Genomic DNA, 19,799 nt, shown 5'->3' with positions numbered 1-19,799 from the left:
AGGCCGGACGCTTCTGAGATACTGGAACCGGCGCGTCGGGCACCGATGATCATGCCAAGTCGCTTAGGTCACTTGTGTTGCCCATTCTAACGTTCAATCGAACAGTAACTGAATGCCTCGATGCCTGTCTGCCTGCTTTATATCGCAAGCCACGGTCACCTGACTCACTGTTTGTAGGAGCGAACCCCCTCTGACAGGAAAAATGTCAGATGGAATTACAGTAGCCAGTGAGATAGCCAGCCATCAGTGACAGTAGGTGTAGACAGTAGGAACAGAATGATCTCAGCTAAACTGGAGAGTGACCATTTTCGTGAATGGGGTGGTGTACCTACTAAACTGGCCACTCAGTGTATGTGAGCATATATCAATCTGAGCAAGGTTTGAAATGATTATGTTTTAGTCCATCTTTTAAAAATGTTTGGGCTTCTTGCAGTCAATTTGTAGGTATGTAAATGCGACCAACATGCAAAAGTTGAGGATTCGGTTGTAATCCATATTTTTCTTTATGTTCAACTTGGGCGGCCTACATTCCTAAGATTAGAAGCTACCCTTATCTTACGGAATCTTTCCTTTTTGAAACAGAGGCTCTCTTATTCAAATTCCCACCCTCTCCCTGAATAAGAAACTTTTGCCCAAAGGTGCTGCAAGCGGCTAAATTTGCACACGGTGCGTGGTAACAAGGCTTCAAATACTAACACTGCTTGCATAGTCACTCAAACAATGATGCATTAAACGTATCCTCTTTTGTGAGAGGAGATCTATTTAGATGATAACACTGGAAATATATGTTTTACATTAGTCCATTTAAAAATATATATTTTTTGAGTGTTTTATATTATTTTTTTTTTCTGTTTTAATTTCTCCGTCTAAATATATTGGCTGGGGGCTAATAGTGTAACCAGTTTTATATTGTTTACTGTCGTCCCTGAAGCACGAAATCATGTTCAGAAAGGATCCAGAGAAAACTCAACTGGTCACAGAGAAAGGCACCATGTATAGCATCACCATGGGAAGGTAAAGTAGCCCGTTCATTTATTGTCTGAACGTGTCAGGCAGTTGTTTTCAATGTTGTCATTTACATTTATGATATCTGTAAACAAGTTGAGCAACTTGAGGATGAGTTGTTGTTTCTCTCACTTGAAGCAAATGCACATGATTAGGACGATATTATTATTTTATTGTGCTAATGAATGATTAGGCCTAGTTCTCACATTTCATACGCAGTCACATTTATTTTAGTCAGTTTAACGTGACAGTTTGTTTTATAATGTTTTATATACAGCAGACAGCCTTGAGTTCACCTTTTTAGGCGTTCTCTGTACTCAAGCTCAGCCTGGGCTCCTGCTAGGCTGGGTGGGTTATAGCCAACAATATGTTACACACGGGTCTAGTTCTGTGCTAGCTGTAGCGGTGCACAAAGTTGGACGGTCGAGAACACGAGAATCCCCTTCTCTTGAAACTTGTGACGTTGGAAAATAAATGTTGGATGATGTCAAGGGTGTTGAGCGCCCATGGTGAGTTTCGTTGACATTTTATTTGAATTGCTATTTTTGATTTATAGAATAAAACGTCGTTTTTTGATCATCTAAAATAGCCTATTACCCTCGCTCCAGTCTTGCGTAAAAAGCTTTTTGCGCACGGGTTCCAATTTTAGAAGTTCACGCTCCTTCTGCCTCCGATGTTAAACTTAATTTAGGCCTAATTGTCATGCTTAGAGTGCACGGTATATTTAGTTATTTCATAGCATCCACACCAAATGTGGCGTTAACTCTCTCCCAAAGTGTTGGGGAAGCTACTCTGAAAATATAATGTAGTTGACCAATTACTTAACACTGGAAGAAGTAAAGCTACCCTTAAGAAAAATATAGTTTACTTAAAGGGGCAATCAGTAGTTGATACCTACATTTTTGGACATACATTTATGATATGTACCCACTGATTCTTGAAGAATATAACTTAAAAATTCCTAATGAGCTTAGTTCAACTGTCAAAACCCATCAGAATCCAATATATAGATATATATTTTTTTTAACTAGGCAAGTCAGTTAAGAACAAAATCTTATTTACAATTACAACCTACACCGGTCAAACCCGGACGACGCTGGGCCAATTGTGCGCCGCCCTATGGGACTCTCAATCACGGCTGGTTGTGATACAGCCTGGAATCGAACCAGGGGGTCTGTAGTGACGCCTCAAGCACGGAGATGTCGTGCCATAGCCAGCTGCGCCACTCGGGGAGGCCAATATATAAGCTTGTTGTATTTTTGTTTTATTCTAATGTTTATAAACAAAGTAGATGTAAACAAAGTAAATATAAACAAACACTATATAGCCTCAAATCATGGTTAAAACTATAATTTCGATATCATTGATGATCAGTCCTTGCATCCATATTTCTGTCTATGAATTTGAGAGTGTTTACATTTCTGCAGTCCCATCCTTCAGCTTTTTACCGTAACAGGAGCGGGGAATACGCTTTTTTATTGTTTCTACTGCTGATTGCTAAAGTTACTTTGAAAAGGTAGTTCACTACATCCAAATTACTTTGTGATAAACCATCATATCTAAATCTGAAATGTCATAGACAAAAAATGTTTCAAGTGAGAATTGGGCAGGTCTGTTGCTGGAAAAGAAAGGAAATTCTGGCCTACTTCACACATATATATATATATATATATATGTTTGTTTTTGCAAAAAACAAGTACTGTCTAGTTCCAGTAGTTCGCTAGACTGCTACATGGCAAAAAAGTAATATACTACTGAAAACACTACCAAGATTTGAATTAAATTAAACTACGGCCAAGCTACTGCAAAATGTATTTAAATTACTAGTTGAACTACATGTAGCTCACTACTCCCCAACACTGCTCTCCCATCACATCCATGATCTGGTCCCTGGGTGGCGATTTAAAGGAAGGATAGCCCTGGAGCTACAAGGTTGAACAAAGTCAGTTAGTCAGTTAACAGATGCAACTGGTTCAATGTTCAGTAGTACATGGACAAGCGAAATAAAGGTCCCCAATGACCCCAATGTACCAATGTACTGTATGTCTCTCATAAGGCCCTTAGCTATGGATATAACCCAAATAATGTAAATTGTCAACATTGGCGCTAATAAGGCCCCCTACCAACCTGGTCTTCCTGAGGGGTGTCCTTTCATGTACCAAACAGGCTCTGCAATGGAGGCAGACTGTATATGCCACTGACTGTATTTGGTGACTGTATTTGGTGACTCTATTTGGGTAGTATTTGCCCTGGGGTGTTGGAAAGAGAGGGTCAACAGTTGACTTTATGGCAGACAGTAAAAACACTTGAGGCACTGGTAATGCTACGGCTTGTAACCACAACATACAAGATTGTTACAGTTTTAACGATGCTCACTAACTTAAAAATACTTCTGACAGAAACATCTTACTAAAAAATAAGTATGTCATGCTTAATACATACAATGTAATTAATATCACAGACAATGTAATTCACATTATGGATGTAGAATTTACATTTTGAGAAAAATCACCTAAACCTACACTGTTAACGAACAAACACCCTGAGTGCACTGGCGTTTTTTCTCTCAGCCTCATGGCAAAATGTGTAGAATAGCATGAGATTAGCTATAAAACTGCATATTTTTCTCTTTGCCCCATGGCAATATGTGTAGAATTTTTTTTGCCACTGCCTGAATGCCGATACTGAGAATTAGTTTTGGGCTGTGGAAGTGCCCAAATGCGCAGCTGAGTACAATAAGTGACGGCACACCTAAGGTGGTGTCACACCCTGGCTCTGGGACTCTATATGTTGAGCCAGGGTGTGTTCATTCTATGTGTTAGATTTCTATGTTGGTAGTTCTAGTTGTGTTTACTTCTATGTTGGCTAGAGTGACTCCCAATCAGAGGCAACGAGTGTCAGCTGTCGTTGGTTGTCTCTGATTGGGAGCCATATTTAAACTGTCTGTTTTCCCTTTGTGTTTGTGGGTTCTTGTTCCGTGTTGGTCATTGTTACCGTGGACTTCACGAGTCGGTTCTTGTTTTGTTTATTGTTGTCTATTATCACTAAAGATAATAAAGTTAACCATGTTCGTTCATCACGCTGCGCCTTGGTCCTCATCTCTGTTCGACGATCGTGACAGAAGAACCCACCATAAAAGGACCAAGCAGCGTGTCCAGGAGCAGGCAGACTGGACATGGGAGGAAGCGCCGGGAAAGGAGATGGAGAGGTTGGCGATGGCCCAGGTGGGCAAAGTGTGGTCCTGGGAGGACATGCTCGGGGGAAAAGGGCCATGGGCTAGGTTTAAGGCCCTGGCGAGAGAGGAGCAGCGGCGTCAGCAGTGTCAACGTCGGACAGGCGAGAGGCAACCCCAGAACATTTTTAGGGGGGGGCACACGGCATGGGCGGCTGGGCAGCAGGAGGCTGCCATAGGGCGATTTGGAGAGGAGGCCACCGGGTTAGGGGGGCCAGAAGGCAGGTTGGCGGAGCCTGGATGGAGAGCGGAACCAACTTCCCGTACTCAGGCATGGCAGCATGGGACGGGGCAGGTTCCGCGGTATGCGGAGCGGCGTACTGTGCCACGAGTGGTCCGGCATAGTCCTGTACGTCCTGTGCGAGCACCCCGCACGTGTCGTGCGAAGGTGGGTATGCAGCCAGGACGGAGTGTGCCGGCTCAACGCTCGTGGTCTCCAATGCCTCTCCGCGGTCCCGGATATCCTGCTCCAGTGTCACGTGCTGTTATGCCAGTACGGGTACACAGCCCTGTACGTCCTGTGCGGATGCCTCACACAGAGTGTGTGAAGGTAGGCATTCAGCCAGGACGGGTTGTGGCCGCTCTTCACTCCAGGTCTCCTATCCGTCTCCACAGCCCGGTTCGGCCTGTCCCTTCTCTACGCACCAAGCCTACGGTGTGCGTCGCCAGCCCGGTCCGGCCTGTCCCTGCTCTACGCACCAAGCCTACGGTGTGCGTCGCCAGCCCAGTCCGGCCTGTCCCTGCTCCACGCACCAAGCCTACGGTGTGCGTCGCCAGCCCGGTCCGGCCTGTCCCTGCTCCACGCACCAAGCCTACGGTGTGCGTCGCCAGCCCGGTCCGGCCTGTCCCTGCTCCACGCACCAAGCCTACGGTGTGCGTCGCCAGCCCGGTCCGGCCTGTCCCTGCTCCACGCACCAAGCCTACGGTGTGCGTCGCCAGCCCAGCCCGGCCTGTCCCTGCTCCACGCACCAAGCCTACGGTGTGCGTCGCCAGCCCAGCCCGGCCTGTCCCTGCTCCACGCACCAAGCCTACGGGGTGCGTCGCCAGCCCAGCCCGGCCTGTCCCTGCTCCACGCACCAAGCCAGGGGTGCGAGTCGTCAGCCTGGTAAGGCCCGTTCCTCCTCCACGCACCAAGCCAGGGGTGCGAGTCGTCAGCCTGGTAAGGCCCGTTCCTCCTCCACGCACCAAGCCAGGGGTGCGCGTCGTCAGCCTGGTAAGGCCCGTTCCTCCTCCACGCACCAAGCCAGGGGTGCGCGTCGTCAGTCCAGCACAACCCGTGCCTGTTCCACCGGTTGCTGGTCCAGCACCGGTCAGATGCTCCACTACGGAGCTGAAGCTAACCGCTCCTGCTAAGTCCAGTTCAGCTCCAGCCAGCGGGGCCAGACTGGACCAGGGGCGCTATGGGGGGTTTATTGGAGGGTGGTGGGCAAGGCCGGAGCCAGAACCGCCGCCGAGGAGGTATGCCCACCCAGCCCTCCCCTGTTTTGTTCAAGTTGAGGCGCGGTCGCAGTCCGCGCCTTTAGGGGGGGGTACTGTCACACCCTGGCTCTGGGACTCTATATGTTGAGCCAGGGTGTGTTCATTCTATGTGTTAGATTTCTATGTTGGTAGTTCTAGTTGTGTTTGCTTCTATGTTGGCTAGAGTGACTCCCAATCAGAGGCAACGAGTGTCAGCTGTCGTTGGTTGTCTCTGATTGGGAGCCATATTTAAACTGTCTGTTTTCCCTTTGTGTTTGTGGGTTCTTGTTCCGTGTTGGTCATTGTTACCGTGGACTTCACGAGTCGTTTCTTGTTTTGTTTATTGTTGTCTATTATCACTAAAGATAATAAAGTTAACCATGTTCGTTCATCACGCTGCGCCTTGGTCTATTCAATACGACGATCGTGACAGGTGGGCTCAACTCGAGAGGGACATCCTTTCTTACAAACTCTGCTCTGACTCAGTCTTTCTCTCTTCTTTCCATTCCCCCTCCTCCTAATTCTTGGACGACTTTGATGACATCCATCTCGCTTGTCTGGTCTTTCTGGGCACAACTCGAGAGGGACAGCTATTCTTACAGGCTCTACCTCAGTCTCTGCTTTCTGTCCCCCCTCCTCCTCCTCCTCCTTCTTGGACGAATTTCATGACGTCCATCTCTTTTGTCTTCAAACCCAGTCCCCTTTTCATCCCCCTCTCCTCCTTCTTTTTGGATAATCCATATGTCTGTTGTCTTCTCTCCCCCCCCCCCACAGTGTGTCCACAGATGAGATAATGCAGATGGAGAAGGACAGCAACATCAAGCACTGCCATGACAACAGCCAAGCTATGGAGGACAGGGAGCGGGAGAAGCAGTTGGCCAGGAAGAGGCTCTACGTGGTCTCTGCTGTCTGCCTGGTCTTCATGATCGGAGAGATCCTGGGTGAGGGGTCAAATGATGCATGACTATTGACTAGCCTGTCAATTAGTTAGTCAGTGTGTCAATGTGTCTGTCAGTCAGTCAACAGTCAGTTAGTTAGTTAGTTGTTAGTCAATCACTCCTCTCTCTCTCTCTCTCTCTCTCTCACTCCGCTCTCTCTCTTTCTCTGCCTGTAGGTGGTTACTTTGCAGGGAGTCTGGCAGTCAAATGATACATGACTATTGACTAGCCTGTCAATTAGTTAGTCAGTGTGTCAATGTGTCTGTCAGTCAGTCAACAGTCAGTTAGTTAGTTAGTTGTTAGTCAATCACTCCTCTCTCTCTCTCTCTCTCACTCCGCTCTCTCTTTCTCTGCCTGTAGGTGGTTACTTTGCAGGGAGTCTGGCGGTGATGACAGACGCCGCCCACCTGCTGGTAGACTTCGCCAGCTTCATCATCAGCCTGGTGTCTCTGTGGCTCTCGTCCAGACCCGCCACACGCACACTCAGCTACGGCTGGCATCGTGCAGGTGAGATCCTCATCATCATCATTGTCATTATTTATCTTTATCATCATCATTGTCATTATTTATCTTTATCATAATATGCTCATCCTCATCATCACTACCATCTTCATCAATAATCAATGCATGATGTATCCCAATATCATGAGCCACTTAATGCGTGTGCTTTATACTCTTTCTGGAACAAATAAGTAGAAGTGGAGTAATTGAATGTGTTTATAGAAAAGCATACCTAATGGTTGTTTTAGCATTGTGATTATGTATCCTTTACAATAGGAACCTGACAATTCATACTTAAAAAATCAGAAACCATTAGATGCATCAATTCCCTTTCAGGTGAATATTTGTGCATAGGACAATGGTTCACTTTTCAACTGGAGTTTTGTAAAACTAGGCTACCTTATGTCTTGGCACTTATTGGAGACCTTTCTTCTTGGGTATCACTATGTGGTACGTCTGGCACTGCATGGTTGTGCCGGGCACTGCTGGCAATATCAAATGGCTATTCCTGCAGCTCTTTACTGTAATATATCTGTCGATGACATTTCTATCATTATAGTCTCTTATGTGTTCCCTTTCTCTCCTCTCCTGTGTGTCCTCTCCCTCTATCCTCTAGAGATCTTGGGTGCTCTTCTCTCGGTGGTGACCATCTGGCTGGTGACAGGTGTGCTGGTCTACCTGGCTGTGCAGCGCCTCATCAGTGGTAACTATGAGATCGAGGGGACCATCATGCTCATTACCTCAGGCTGCGCTGTGCTGGCAAACATCATGTGAGTCCACCGACCCCAAATGCAGCCCATTCGTTCGACTGCTTGCTAAGGTTACTGTTAGGGTTAGGTTTAGAATAAGGGTAAGGGTTAACGTTAGGGTTAGAGCTAGGGTTATGGTTAGTAGATAGTTAGTTGAAATGTTACTGATAGTCTGTAGATAGTCTGTAGCGCATCTACAGATGGACTATCCAAATAAAGTGTTACCCAACAGTAGCAAGTAGATATACAGGTATTGTCATGTAAACAGCCTACAGATAGATACACTACCATTCAAAAGTTTGGGTGGTCACTTAGTAATTTCCTTGTTTTCCACGAAAACATACATGAAATGAGTTTGAACAGGAAATATAGCAAAATGAATAGGAAATGTAGTCATTGTCAAGGTTAGAAATAATGATTTTTAATTGAAATAATAATTGTGTCCTTCAAACTTTGCTTTCGTCAAAGAATCCTCAATTTGCAGCAATTACAGCCTTGCAGACCTTTGGCATTCTAGTTGTCAATTTGTTGAGGTAATCTGAAGATATTTCACCCCATGCTTCCTGAAGCACCTCCCACAAGTTGGATTGGCTCGATGGGCACTTCTTACGTACCATACGGTCAAGCTGCTCCCACAACAGATCAATAGGGTTGAGATCCGGTGACTGTGCTGGCCACTCCATTATAGACAGAATACCAGCTGACTGCTTCTTCCCTAAATAGTTATTGCATAGTTTTTTAGCTGTGCTTTGGGTCATTGTCCTGTTGTAGGAGGAAATAGGCTTCAATCAAGCGCCGTCCACAGGGTATGGCATGGTGTTGTAAAATGGAGTGATAGCCTTCCTTCTTCAAGATCCCTTTTACCCTGTACAAATCTCCCACTTTACCACTACCAAAGCACCCCCAGACCATCACATTGCCTCCACCATGCTTGACAGATGGCATCAAGCCCTCCTCCAGCATCTTTTCATTTGGTCTGCGTCTCACAAATGTTCTTCTTTGTGATCCGAACACCTCAAACTTTGAGTCGTCTGTCCATAACACTTTTTTCCAATCTTCCTCTGTCCAGTGTCTGTGTTCTTTTGCCCATCGTAATCTTTTCTTTTTATTGGTCAGTCTGAGATATGGCTTTTTCTTTGCAACTCTGCCTAGAAGGTCAGCATCCCGGAGTCGCCTCTTCACTGTTGACGTTGAGACTGGTGTTTTGTGGGTACCATTTAATGAAGCTGCCATTTGAGGACCTGTGAGGTGTCTGTTTCTCAAACTAGACATGTATTTGTCATTTTGCTCAGTTGTGCACCGGGGCCTCCCACTCCTCTTTCTATTCTGGTTAGAGCCAGTTTGCGTTGTACGAGATCTTCAGTTTCTTGGCAATTTCTCGCATGGAATAGCCTTCATTTCTCAGAAAAATAATAGAATGACGAGTTTCAGAATAAAGTTATTTGTTTCTGGCCATTTTGAGCCTGTAATCTAACCCACAATTGCTGATGCTCCAGATACTCAACTAGTCTCAAGAAGGCCAGTTTTATTGCTTCTTTAATCAGCACAACAGTTTTCAGCTGTGCTAACATAATTGCAAAAGGTTTTTTAAATGATCAATTAGCCTTTTAAAATGATAAACTTGGATTAGCAAACACAACGTGCCATTGGAACACAGGACTGATGGTTGCTGATGGCCTCTGTACGCCTATGTAGATATTCCATAAAAAATCTGCCGTTTCCAGCTACAATAGCCATTTACAACATTAACAATGTCTACACTGTATTTCTGATCAATTTGATGTTATTTTAATGGACAAGAAAATTGCTTTTCTTTCCAAAAAACAAGGACATTTCTAAGTGACCACAAACTTTTGAACGGTAGTGTATCTTCCACAGCTTGAAGCATCCATGTATAATGCTTCATAACATGTTGTAAGCATATATGAGCATTTATAATGCCTAATAACAACGCTTTTAATATGTTATGTCTTTCTGAATGTCCTGTGGGCAGTATGGCTTTTACCCTGCACCAATCTGGGCATGGGCACAGTCACGGGGGCCTCAGCAGCGGGCACGGCCACAGCCACGGCACTAACGACAAGGGCAACCACGGGCACAGCCACGCGGCGGGCGATGGGCATGGGCACAGCCACAAGAGCAACCACTCACACAGTAACGGTAACCAAGAAAACCATTCCCATGGAAATGGCGACGTGGAGCAGCACGGTGGGGTGGACGGTCAGCAGCAGAAGTCGGCGGGGTCGCGACCTCAGGCCAACGCCAGCGTGCGCGCCGCCTTTGTGCATGTCGTGGGAGACCTGCTCCAGAGCATCAGCGTGCTGGTCAGCGCCATAATCATCTTCTTCAAGGTCAGTGGTCAGAGGTCAACTGGGGTGACATGGGAGAGATTGATCAACTGGGGTCATGTGGGAGGTAGTGGTCAACTGGGGTCATGTGGGAGGTAGTGGTCAACTGGGGTGTTGGGGGAGATAGTGGTCAACTGGGGTGGAGAGGGCGATGGGGTGAGAAGATTAGGGCTGAGGCACAATGGGCATGTTAGATAAGGATCAGGCGGATGTTAGTGTTGACACACTATTCCTGGATTTTGTAAGATGTCATTTTGACCTGGTCATTTAGATAGCTCAATATTCATTGCATTAGAATGAAACAAACAACATGTCACAGCCCAAATAGTGCTGCCGAGGCTGCAAAAATGACCCTCTTGACAAATGAATTAAGTATCACTGCAGTACACAATGGACTGCTCTGTTACAGTAGTTTACTGTTCATTTCACAGCAAGCCCAGTGTGACCTTTAGACTCTTCCCCCTCTTCCTTTCTGTGTGTGATAATCTCTCAAAATCTTCATGTGCTGAGCATGCACCTCCTTAGGCACTGAAATCTACTGCGAAAGTATTCACACCCCTTGGCATTTTTCCTATTTTGTTGCCTTACAACCTGGAATTTAAATTGATTTTTTGGGGGTTTGTATCATTTGATTTACACAACATGCCTACCACTTTGAAGATGCAAAATATTTTTTTTTGTGAAACAAACAAGAAATAAGACCAAAAAAAAGAACTTGAGCGTGCATAACTATTCACCCCCCAAAGTCAATACTTTGTAGAGCCACCTTTTGCAGCAATTACAGCTGCAAGTCTCTTGGGGTATGTCTCTATAAGCTTGGCACATCTAGCCACTGGGATTTTTGTCCATTCTTCAAGGCAAAACTGCTCCAGCTCCTTCAAGTTCGATGGGTTCCGCTGGTGTACAGCAATCTTTAAGTCATACCACAGATTCTCAATTGGATTGATGCTGACCTAGGTAGAGTTGCAAAGAAAAAGTCCAGTGTCTGTGTTCTTTTGCCCATCTTAATCTTTTGTTTTTATTGGCCAGTCTGAGAAATGGCTTTTTCTTTGCAACTCTGCCTAGAAGGTCAGCATCCCGGAGTCGCCTCTTCACTGTTGACGTTGAGACTGGTGTTTTGCAGGGACTATTTAATGAAGCTGCCAGTTGAGGACCTGTGAGGCGTCTGTTTCTCAAACTAGACACTCTAATGTATTTGTCATCTTGCTCAGTTGTGCACCGGGGCCTCCCACTCCTCTTTCTATTCTGGTTAGAGACAGTTTGCGCTGTTCTGTGAAGGGAGTAGTACACAGCATTGCACGAGATCTTCAGTTTCTTGGCAATTTCTCGCATGGAATAGCCTTCATTTCTTAGAACAAGAATAGACTGAGTTTCAATAGAAAGTTATTTGTTTCTGGCCATTTTGAGCCTGTAATCGAACCCACAATTGCTGATGCTCCAGATACTCAACTAGTCTCAAGAAGGCCAGTTTTATTGCTTCTTTAATCAGCACAACAGTTTTCAGTTCTGCTAACATAATTGCCAAAGGGTTTTCTAATTATCAATTAGCCTTTTAAAATGATAAACTTGGATTAGCAAACACAACGTGCCATTGGAACACAGGACTGATGGTTGCTGATAACGGGCCTCTGTACGCCTATGTAGATATTCCAAAAAAAAACAGCCGTTTCCAGCTACAATAGCCATTTACAACATTAACAATGTCTACACTGTATGTCTGATCAATTTGATGTTATTTAAATGGGACAAAAAAAATGATTTTCTTTCGAAAACAAGGACATTTCTAAGTGACCCCAAACTTTTGAACGGTAGTGTAGATTGCACACAGGTGGACTTTATTTAACTAATTATGTGACTTCTGAAGGTAATTGGTTGCACCAGATCTTATTTAGGGGCTTCATAGCAAAGGGGGGAATACATATGCACACACCACTTTTCCGTTATTTATTTTTTAGAATGTTTTGAAACAAGTTATATTTTTAATTTCACTTCACCAATTTGGACTATTTTGTGTATGTCCATTACATGCAATCCAAATAAAAATCAATTTAAATTACAGGTTGTAATGCAACAAAATAGGAAAAACGCCAAGGGGGGTGAATACTTTTGCAAGGCACTGTAACTCCAATACTAGAGAATGATGTATTTTTTTTAACTGATATTGCTAGGAGGCAATTCTCAATAGAATGATCCCTTTTGTGATGCTGTACAAGCACAAACGTTCATTAACTTGAGATAGAGACATCATAGATTTCCCATGTGTGCTCTACCACAAGTATGTATTTTAGCTCAAGTTAAATATATTGGGGGGAAAATATTCAAAGATAATGTAATGACAATGTAATGATTATGGTCCTTACTCTCTCTTTCTCTTTCTCTTTGTTTCCCACAGCCCGAGTATAAGATAGCAGACCCTATCTGTACGTTCCTGTTTTCCATATTTGTCCTGGGAACCACCATCACAATTATGAGAGACATCCTGCTTGTCCTCATGGAAGGTAGTTTTCTCTATCGCCCCTGTTTCGGGATTATGTCAAAGTGGACGTCTTATTGTAGACTAGGAATGACTTATAGGGACATCAGCCATGAGGATATGATTTGTACAAGAGTTGATGATTGCAACATGACTAAAACTTTTGTTGCATAAAAGTTAAAAGTTGCCCAACTTTTGTGCCTAATCCCTCTGTGTGTCTCTAATCTCTCTGTGTGTGTGTTTGCATGTAATGAAATCCATATCTCTCTCTCTCTTTCCCTCCCTGTCTCCCTCTCTATTTCTCCCCAGGTACCCCAGCTGGAGTGAAGCACGGTGAGGTGCGGGATCGGCTGCTGGCAGTGAAGGGGGTGAAGTCTGTCCATAGCCTACATATCTGGGCCCTGACTATGAACCAGACTTTGCTGTCAGCACACGTGGCTATTGGTGAGTATAGCTGGACCAGGCTGTCAGTAACCTACTGTTATGTTACAACTCCCATATATAATGATGATGATGGCTTTATTGTATCCATGACACATTTTGTTGTTTGTCATACATCATACAGTATGAAACTTTCTGTGGAAATACCACTGCTGTTTCCACTATATGTGTGCACTGCATGTGACTTGATCAGACCGTAGTGACTTGCAAAATTGTGAGTTGGTCAGTGTCATCATAGTTGCATTTCCTTTCCCACCACAGATGACGTAGTGGATGCCCAGTCAGTCCTAAGGGAGATGACCCAAACCTGCTTCTCCAACTACAACTTCCATTCAGTCACCTTACAGCTGGAACAACAGGCCGACCAGAAGCCTGGGTGTAGCCTGTGTGAGGACCCCAAAATGTAGACGTTTAAGTCCATGGGAGAGGCCAGGAGCCCAGAGGAATGAGGCTAAATTAAGCTACCTAACCAGGATTTAGTTGTAGCCAGTCAGTCTTTTGGCCAGTGCTTGACTTGACCAGGAACATATTGTAACTGATTTCTCGCACCTCACATTTCTACAGCTTGAGTTCCTACACCTTTTATAGAATATTGGCTTAAAATATTGCGGAGTTCCGGCACCTTAATATAAACAGCACCCAACTTTATTGTCCAGTGTCCCTGGATGAGTACCGGCACATATTTCAGTCCACTTCAAGCACTGCTTTTGGCTGATCTATCATGGATATTGGACCAGTGGGGTATACTACAAAGCAGGTTCAATGACTTAGCCAGCTAACTTGCTCTTGACAGCGGAGAGAAAAAATTGAAGTTTTAGGGCTCTGTTTTCGGCTGGCGTTAAGGATGCGCTAGTGTCATACGCATGTTAGTTTGCAATTTCGTCATGTAAAAAACTGGCGGCCTGGCATTTTCCCGCCCGCCCTAACGCCAGGTTTGGCAATTTACCTGTCTAACATCAGTACGCTTGCGCTCAGATGGGAGGAGTGGAAATATTTTAGGCTTGCCCTTAAAAACATGATCCAAAGTGCTAATTTCAGGCAGCACTGGTAGGGATATTTAAGACCAACCAAAAGCTGGTTTAAAGCGGTAACGCAGTTGGTTATGGCAGGAATTTTGACAGCGGAAACTCAGCCTATCCAGCCGTGATGCACACTGCCCTTAAGCGCATGGAACAAGATGGGATTTGGTGCCTGTATACTTCGTATTTAGAAACATAAAACACTAAAGTTCTTTCCCCATTTTGTTTTATTTGATTAAAAACCAAGCATAACCTCCCTTCCTCTCAATGAAGGCTGTTTTCTTTTTGTCCTGCCCAATGTAATCAAGTAGGCTAGTCAAGACCGTTGATAAAGTGTTTTGCTCGTGAGACTGCTTGGAAATAAATCTTATTCACCAAAGCTTTATTAAAATACTGTACCAAGTTAAAGAGGAGAAAAACAGTGAGCTGACGTTCCCTTTTTATCTATGTATTGTAGGCAGGCTTATATTATTTTAGCCATGCTTTGGACGTGCGTAAAACTCCTTCCATGGTATAGGCTACATGTGTCCATGCCATTCATGCTAGCACAGACTGGAATATGTTCCGGGATTCATCCAATGGCATTGAGGAGTATACCACCTCAGTCATCGGCTTCATCAATAAGTGCATCGACGACGTCGTCCCCACAGTGACCGTACGTACATATCCCAACCAGAAGCCATGGATTACAGGCAACATCCGCATCGAGCTAAAGGCTAGAGCTGCTGCTATCAAGGAGCGGGACACTAATCCGGACGCTTATAAGAAATCCCGCTACGCCCTCAGATGAACCACCAAACAGGCAAAGCGTCAATACAGGATTAAGATTGAATCCTACTACACCGGCTCTGACGCTCGTTGGATGTGGCAGGGCTTGAAAACTATTACGGACTACAAAGGGAAACGCAGCCGCGAGCTGCCCAGTGACGTGAGCCTACCAGACGACCTAAATGCCTTTTATACTCGCTTCGAGGCAAGCAACACTAAAGCATGCATGAGAGCACTAGCTGTCCGGACGACTGTGTGATAACGCTCTCGGTAGCCGATGTGAGCATGACCTTTAAACAGGTCAACATTCAGAAAGCCGCAGGGCCAGACGGATTACCAGGACGTGTACTCAAAGCATGCGTGGACCAACTGGCAAGTGTCTTCACTGACATTTTCAACCTCTCCCTGACCGAGTCTGTAATACCTACATGCTTCAAGCAGACCACCATAGTCCCTGTGCCCAAAGGAAGCGAAGGTAACCTGTCTAAATGATTACCGCCCTGTTGCACTCACGTCGGTAGCCATGAAGTGCTTTGAAAGGCTGGTCATGGATCACATCAACACCATCATCCCGGATACCCTAGACCCACTCCAATTCGTATACTGCCCCAACAGATCCACAGATGACGCAATCTCAATTGCACTCCACACTGCCCTTTACCACCTGGACAAAAGGAACACCAATGTGAGAATGCTGTTCATTGACTACAGCTCAGCGTTCAGCAACATAGTGCCCACAAAGCTCATCACTAAGCTAAGGACCCTGGGACTAAACACCTCCCTCTGCAACTGGATCCTGGACTTCCTGACGGGCCGCCCCAGGTGGTAAGGGTAGGCAATGACACGTCTGCCACGCTGATTCTCAACACTGGGGCCCCTTAGGGGTGCGTGCTTAGTCCCCTCCTGTACTCCCTGTTCACCTACGACTGCGTGGCCAAACACAACTCCAACACCATCATTACGTTTGCTGACGACACAACAGTGGTAGGCTTGATCACCGACAACGATGAGACAGCCTATAGGGAGGAGGTCAGAGACCTGGCAATGTGGTGCCAGTACAACAACCTCTCCCTCAATGTGAGCAAGACAAAGGAGCTGATCGTAGACTATAGGAAAAGGTGGGCCGAACAGGCCCCCATTAACATCGACGGGGCTGTAGTGGAACGGGTCGAGAGTTTCAAGTTCCTTGGTGTCCACATCACCAACAAACTATCATGGTCCAAACACACCAAGACAGTCGTGAAGAGGGCACGACAACACCTTTTCCCCCTCAGGAGACTGAAAAGATTTGGCATGGGTCCCCAGATCCTCAAAAAGTTCTACAGCTGCACCATCGAGAGCATCCTGACCGGTTGCGTCACCGCCTGGTATGGCAACTGCTCGGCATCTGACCGTAAGGCGCTACAGAGGGTAGTGCGTACGGCCAATACATCACTGGGGCCAAGCTTCCTGCCATCCAGGACCTATATACACAAGTATTTTGGACACACACCCGAACCTATAGCGCTACCGCCAACGCATAAATTGACTATTGCGTTAGGTTTGTTAAAATACAGCCCTTAGAGTTAATTTCCTGCAATTCTACACATTCTGCCATGGGATATAGAGAAGATTTAGCAATTTTATAACACATTTCCTGCAATTTGACACATTTTGCCATAGATTGGAGAGAAATGTTAGCCGTTTTTAATAAAATCGACCATGATTACTACAAGTTTAGATAAATGGCTAGCCTCATTTACATTTCTTCATTAACCAGAAAATCAATAAGTTATTTGGGGTTGTTTATCAAAGATAGCTGGCTAACTCACTGATCCTGCTTTGTAGTTTACCCCTTTGTTGTGTGGTTAGTTTGTTTATCTCTGTAACCTGAGGTGGTCATTCTACAGTCACAAGAAAGTGCTTCTGTGCCAACATTCCCAAAGAAGTAAAAATTGAAGAGATCAGGGATGGAGTGCCATAGCTGATCACAGGCTCGAAAAGTGTTGCACCATATATTTATATATGTTTGTCTTACTGTAAGTACACAGTTTAAAATGTAATTTGACTGCTTAATGATTTAAGTGTCTACATCAAAATGCTGGTCACTGTATTGTTGAAAGAAAATTAGATGAAACCGCACAGTGTTAGATGCTAATAATTAAGAGAACAAAACCGTCCTTATATTTAAAATACTGCTTTGAATAAAATCTACTGTTGTCAATAATCCTGTTTGCCCTTTTGCCATAGTTCCTGACAAGGATAGCTCAGCAACACAGCACTCAGTGGATCCATTGTCTCTTTGCACACCTTGATCCCTTTTAATAACAGTTTCCCATTCCCCTCCTCGACCTTCAGCCAGTCTGGTGCAGCTGTTGGCTGTCAATGCAATGGTTCAGCCATCTTGGGTCTCAAGGGTCCCTTAGTGTTACTGGCCCAGTATTTATTTAATTTTATTTAATTTAACCTTTATTTAACTAGGCAAGTCAGTTAAGAACAAATTCTTATTTACAATGACGGCCTACACTGGCCAACGCTGGGCCAATTGTGCGCTGCCCTATGGGACTCCCAATCACGGCCAGTTGTGATACAGCCTGGAATCGAACCAGGGGGTCTGTAGTGACGCCTCAAGCACTGAAATGTAGTGCCTTAAATCGCTGCGCCACTCAGTAGCATATACACCTCTCTGGTTTGGCCTCACCCTCCCTTAAGGGAGACTTCAATCAGTCTGTCGAAAATCGGAGCCTGACAACGTTAATTGATCAAATGTACCGAGGGGGAAGGTTCAGTGTCAGTGTACTGACAGTTATTAGGGGGTATTTGAAACTTGTAGAATAAGTAAATTAAGGAAGGGAGAGTGAGTGAGTGATTGTGTCCATTTAAAAAATAAAATATATATATATTTCTTAAGGCTATAAGTTATTTTGTGTAATTATGATTTCACAGCTAACTTGTTTTGTTGTAGCAAACCATTTCAGCATGGCTATCACAAGCTCTCTAGAATGTGTGAGTGGATAAACATTTAACCTATGGCTTTGCACTCCACTCTGTGGGCTGTGTGAGCATGACTCAGCAGATTAGTGCAGTGTGTGTGTGTTTAACTTCTGATTGATGGATTGTGTTTCCGTGAAACCAGCTGACTCCTGGCAGTATCTGCACCCCATCCTCTTTGCACCCTTCTTTAGTCTGCTCTACATTGCTCTCTCACACACACACACACACACACTTTGCACCCCACTCTACTCAGCTCACACACACACACAGAGACTCACACATAGAGAAAGCTAAGCCTTTTATTCCACGGCTGCTGCTTTGGCATTCACTGTAGGGCTGAAATTCGCACAGGATTGCACACGACGCAGAGGGGCACAGAACCGTGCGGTTTAGCCCTACTCCTACAGTATATTATCTCTCTCCCTGTCTGTACCTTGGTCCATTCTCTCCTTTAATCCTCTTCAACGTGAGACACTGTCCTGGTTGAAGTGGGAGCTGTGAGATGCTGAATGGACTTTGGATGGTACCCTCGGAGCAGACTATTGTGCACTCTTCCCCTCCTGAACCCAACCCTGGAGGAACAAGATCATAGTGTTTTTAATTAAAGCACGCGACGGCTGAGTACGGTAGATAATCCGATTTAGCCTGATATCCCTCTGCAGTCATTATACGGTTCATGTTTCCTCTCCCCTCACTGGGAGTTTTCCCTTCCAACACTCTGGGGCCTTCAATCTGTCCATTGTTTAGGCTCTCTGCTGGTTTGGTGGAGGTGATATTGCCCAATACTGTACTGTACACCCTGGCATCACACCAAGGTCATCAATGTCAGCGATCTTAAATTTAAGAAGCTTCTAAGTGGTTAGAATATGTGTGTCATAGAGCAAATCTCTCATCTTAAATACAGTAGCCTATCACATTTAAGAAGTTGTCGGCAGCCAAGTCAAATGACATGGCGTTTCTGTGTCCGTTTCTGTGTCAGCAGCTTACACAGAGGGCTTTGGAGAAGAAAATAAAACCTGTCTCAAGGTTTACTATTACCCCTCAGCCTCCCACACTAGATACATTGACATTTAAATCCATCCTGTAGCCGTATAACCCCAAATTTGAATGAATAATGGAAATAAAGTAATAGGCATTATATTCTAGCTTCACTCAAGCCTGAAGGCAGAAGAAGCCTTTCATTTTTTCAATAAAACCCTCTCTATTCCCCTTATCACTCAGAGCAGCAATTTAGCACGGCAGGGCGCACAGGATGAGTAAGTATCTATTTCAAGTGCATGTTGTGCTTCATACTTTAATTTAAATAAAGATAGTTCACAAAGCAGTCTGTGCCGAGTAATGAATGTTAAAAGGACAGGAAACCTACCAAAAGGTGATCCTATTATAGTTTTTGTCCAGTGTATCATTAATAACGTAGCTTTAGGGGCTCACACAAGTTTGAATGGTGGGTTTTTTTTATCCAAAGAGGGAGATTATAATGACACATGACACATTAGGGATGATCCAGCTACATCTTTTACAAATACAGTAAGCCACTTCACCAAAAGGTTCAAACAGACCAAAGAGGGTACATAGATAAATTATACTGGGTAGTGTTGATCGCAGAATGACCACCAGGTGTCGCTTTCACACAGCTGAACTTGCAGTTGAGCTCTGCTCTACCGTAACACCATGAGTGAGGTATTAAACACCTATATTTGATGTACATACTGTATCTGTTGTAAAATAATGACAATGTATTTTTGTCTTAGAGTTGGTGTTATATTCGTAGTCATCAATATATTTCAGTGTAATCAATGGCAGCAACAATAATACAAAAAAAAATAAAGATGGAATCCTTAATTGAAACAATAACAAAGCGGCACCTCGTCTATGTTTTGATAGAAAGCTGAGG

The 19,799-nt window shown here is 44.7% G+C and overlaps 1 protein-coding gene across 2 annotated transcripts; it reads left to right on the top strand.

Annotated features, from left to right (window-relative positions):
- Positions 1–739: 739 nt before the first annotated feature.
- On the top strand, positions 740–14,778 carry LOC121572777 (zinc transporter 2-like). 2 transcript variants are annotated; one of them, XM_041884807.2, is made up of 8 exons: positions 740–1,014; positions 6,470–6,636; positions 6,994–7,140; positions 7,751–7,904; positions 9,877–10,234; positions 12,624–12,729; positions 13,014–13,148; positions 13,407–14,778. In XM_041884807.2, exons 1-8 carry the CDS (start codon positions 941–943, stop codon positions 13,550–13,552), a joined length of 1,287 nt encoding a protein of 428 aa, XP_041740741.1. In that variant the 5' UTR covers positions 740–940; the 3' UTR covers positions 13,553–14,778. The 2 variants fall into 2 exon arrangements, with proteins under 2 accessions (XP_041740741.1, XP_041740742.1); XM_041884808.2 differs by lacking the exon at positions 740–1,014 and adding an exon at positions 1,430–1,514.
- Positions 14,779–19,799: the final 5,021 nt, after the last annotated feature.

Source organism: Coregonus clupeaformis, chromosome 8, assembly GCF_020615455.1.
Source record: "Coregonus clupeaformis isolate EN_2021a chromosome 8, ASM2061545v1, whole genome shotgun sequence".
Taxonomy (NCBI): Eukaryota; Metazoa; Chordata; class Actinopteri; order Salmoniformes; family Salmonidae; genus Coregonus; species Coregonus clupeaformis.
This window is presented reverse-complemented; position numbering and strand designations above follow the sequence as displayed.

What these genes read in the sequence shown, in the direction of transcription:
- LOC121572777 (XM_041884807.2), top strand. Translation starts at nt 941, where the DNA reads ATGTTCAGAAAGGATCCAGAGAAAACTCAACTGGTCACAGAGAAAGGC. An exon ending in CATGATCGGAGAGATCCTGG is followed by an intron (nt 6,637 to 6,993) that starts GTGAGGGGTCAA and finishes CTCTGCCTGTAG; the next exon opens with GTGGTTACTTTGCAGGGAGT. An exon ending in CCTGCTTGTCCTCATGGAAG is followed by an intron (nt 12,730 to 13,013) that starts GTAGTTTTCTCT and finishes ATTTCTCCCCAG; the next exon opens with GTACCCCAGCTGGAGTGAAG.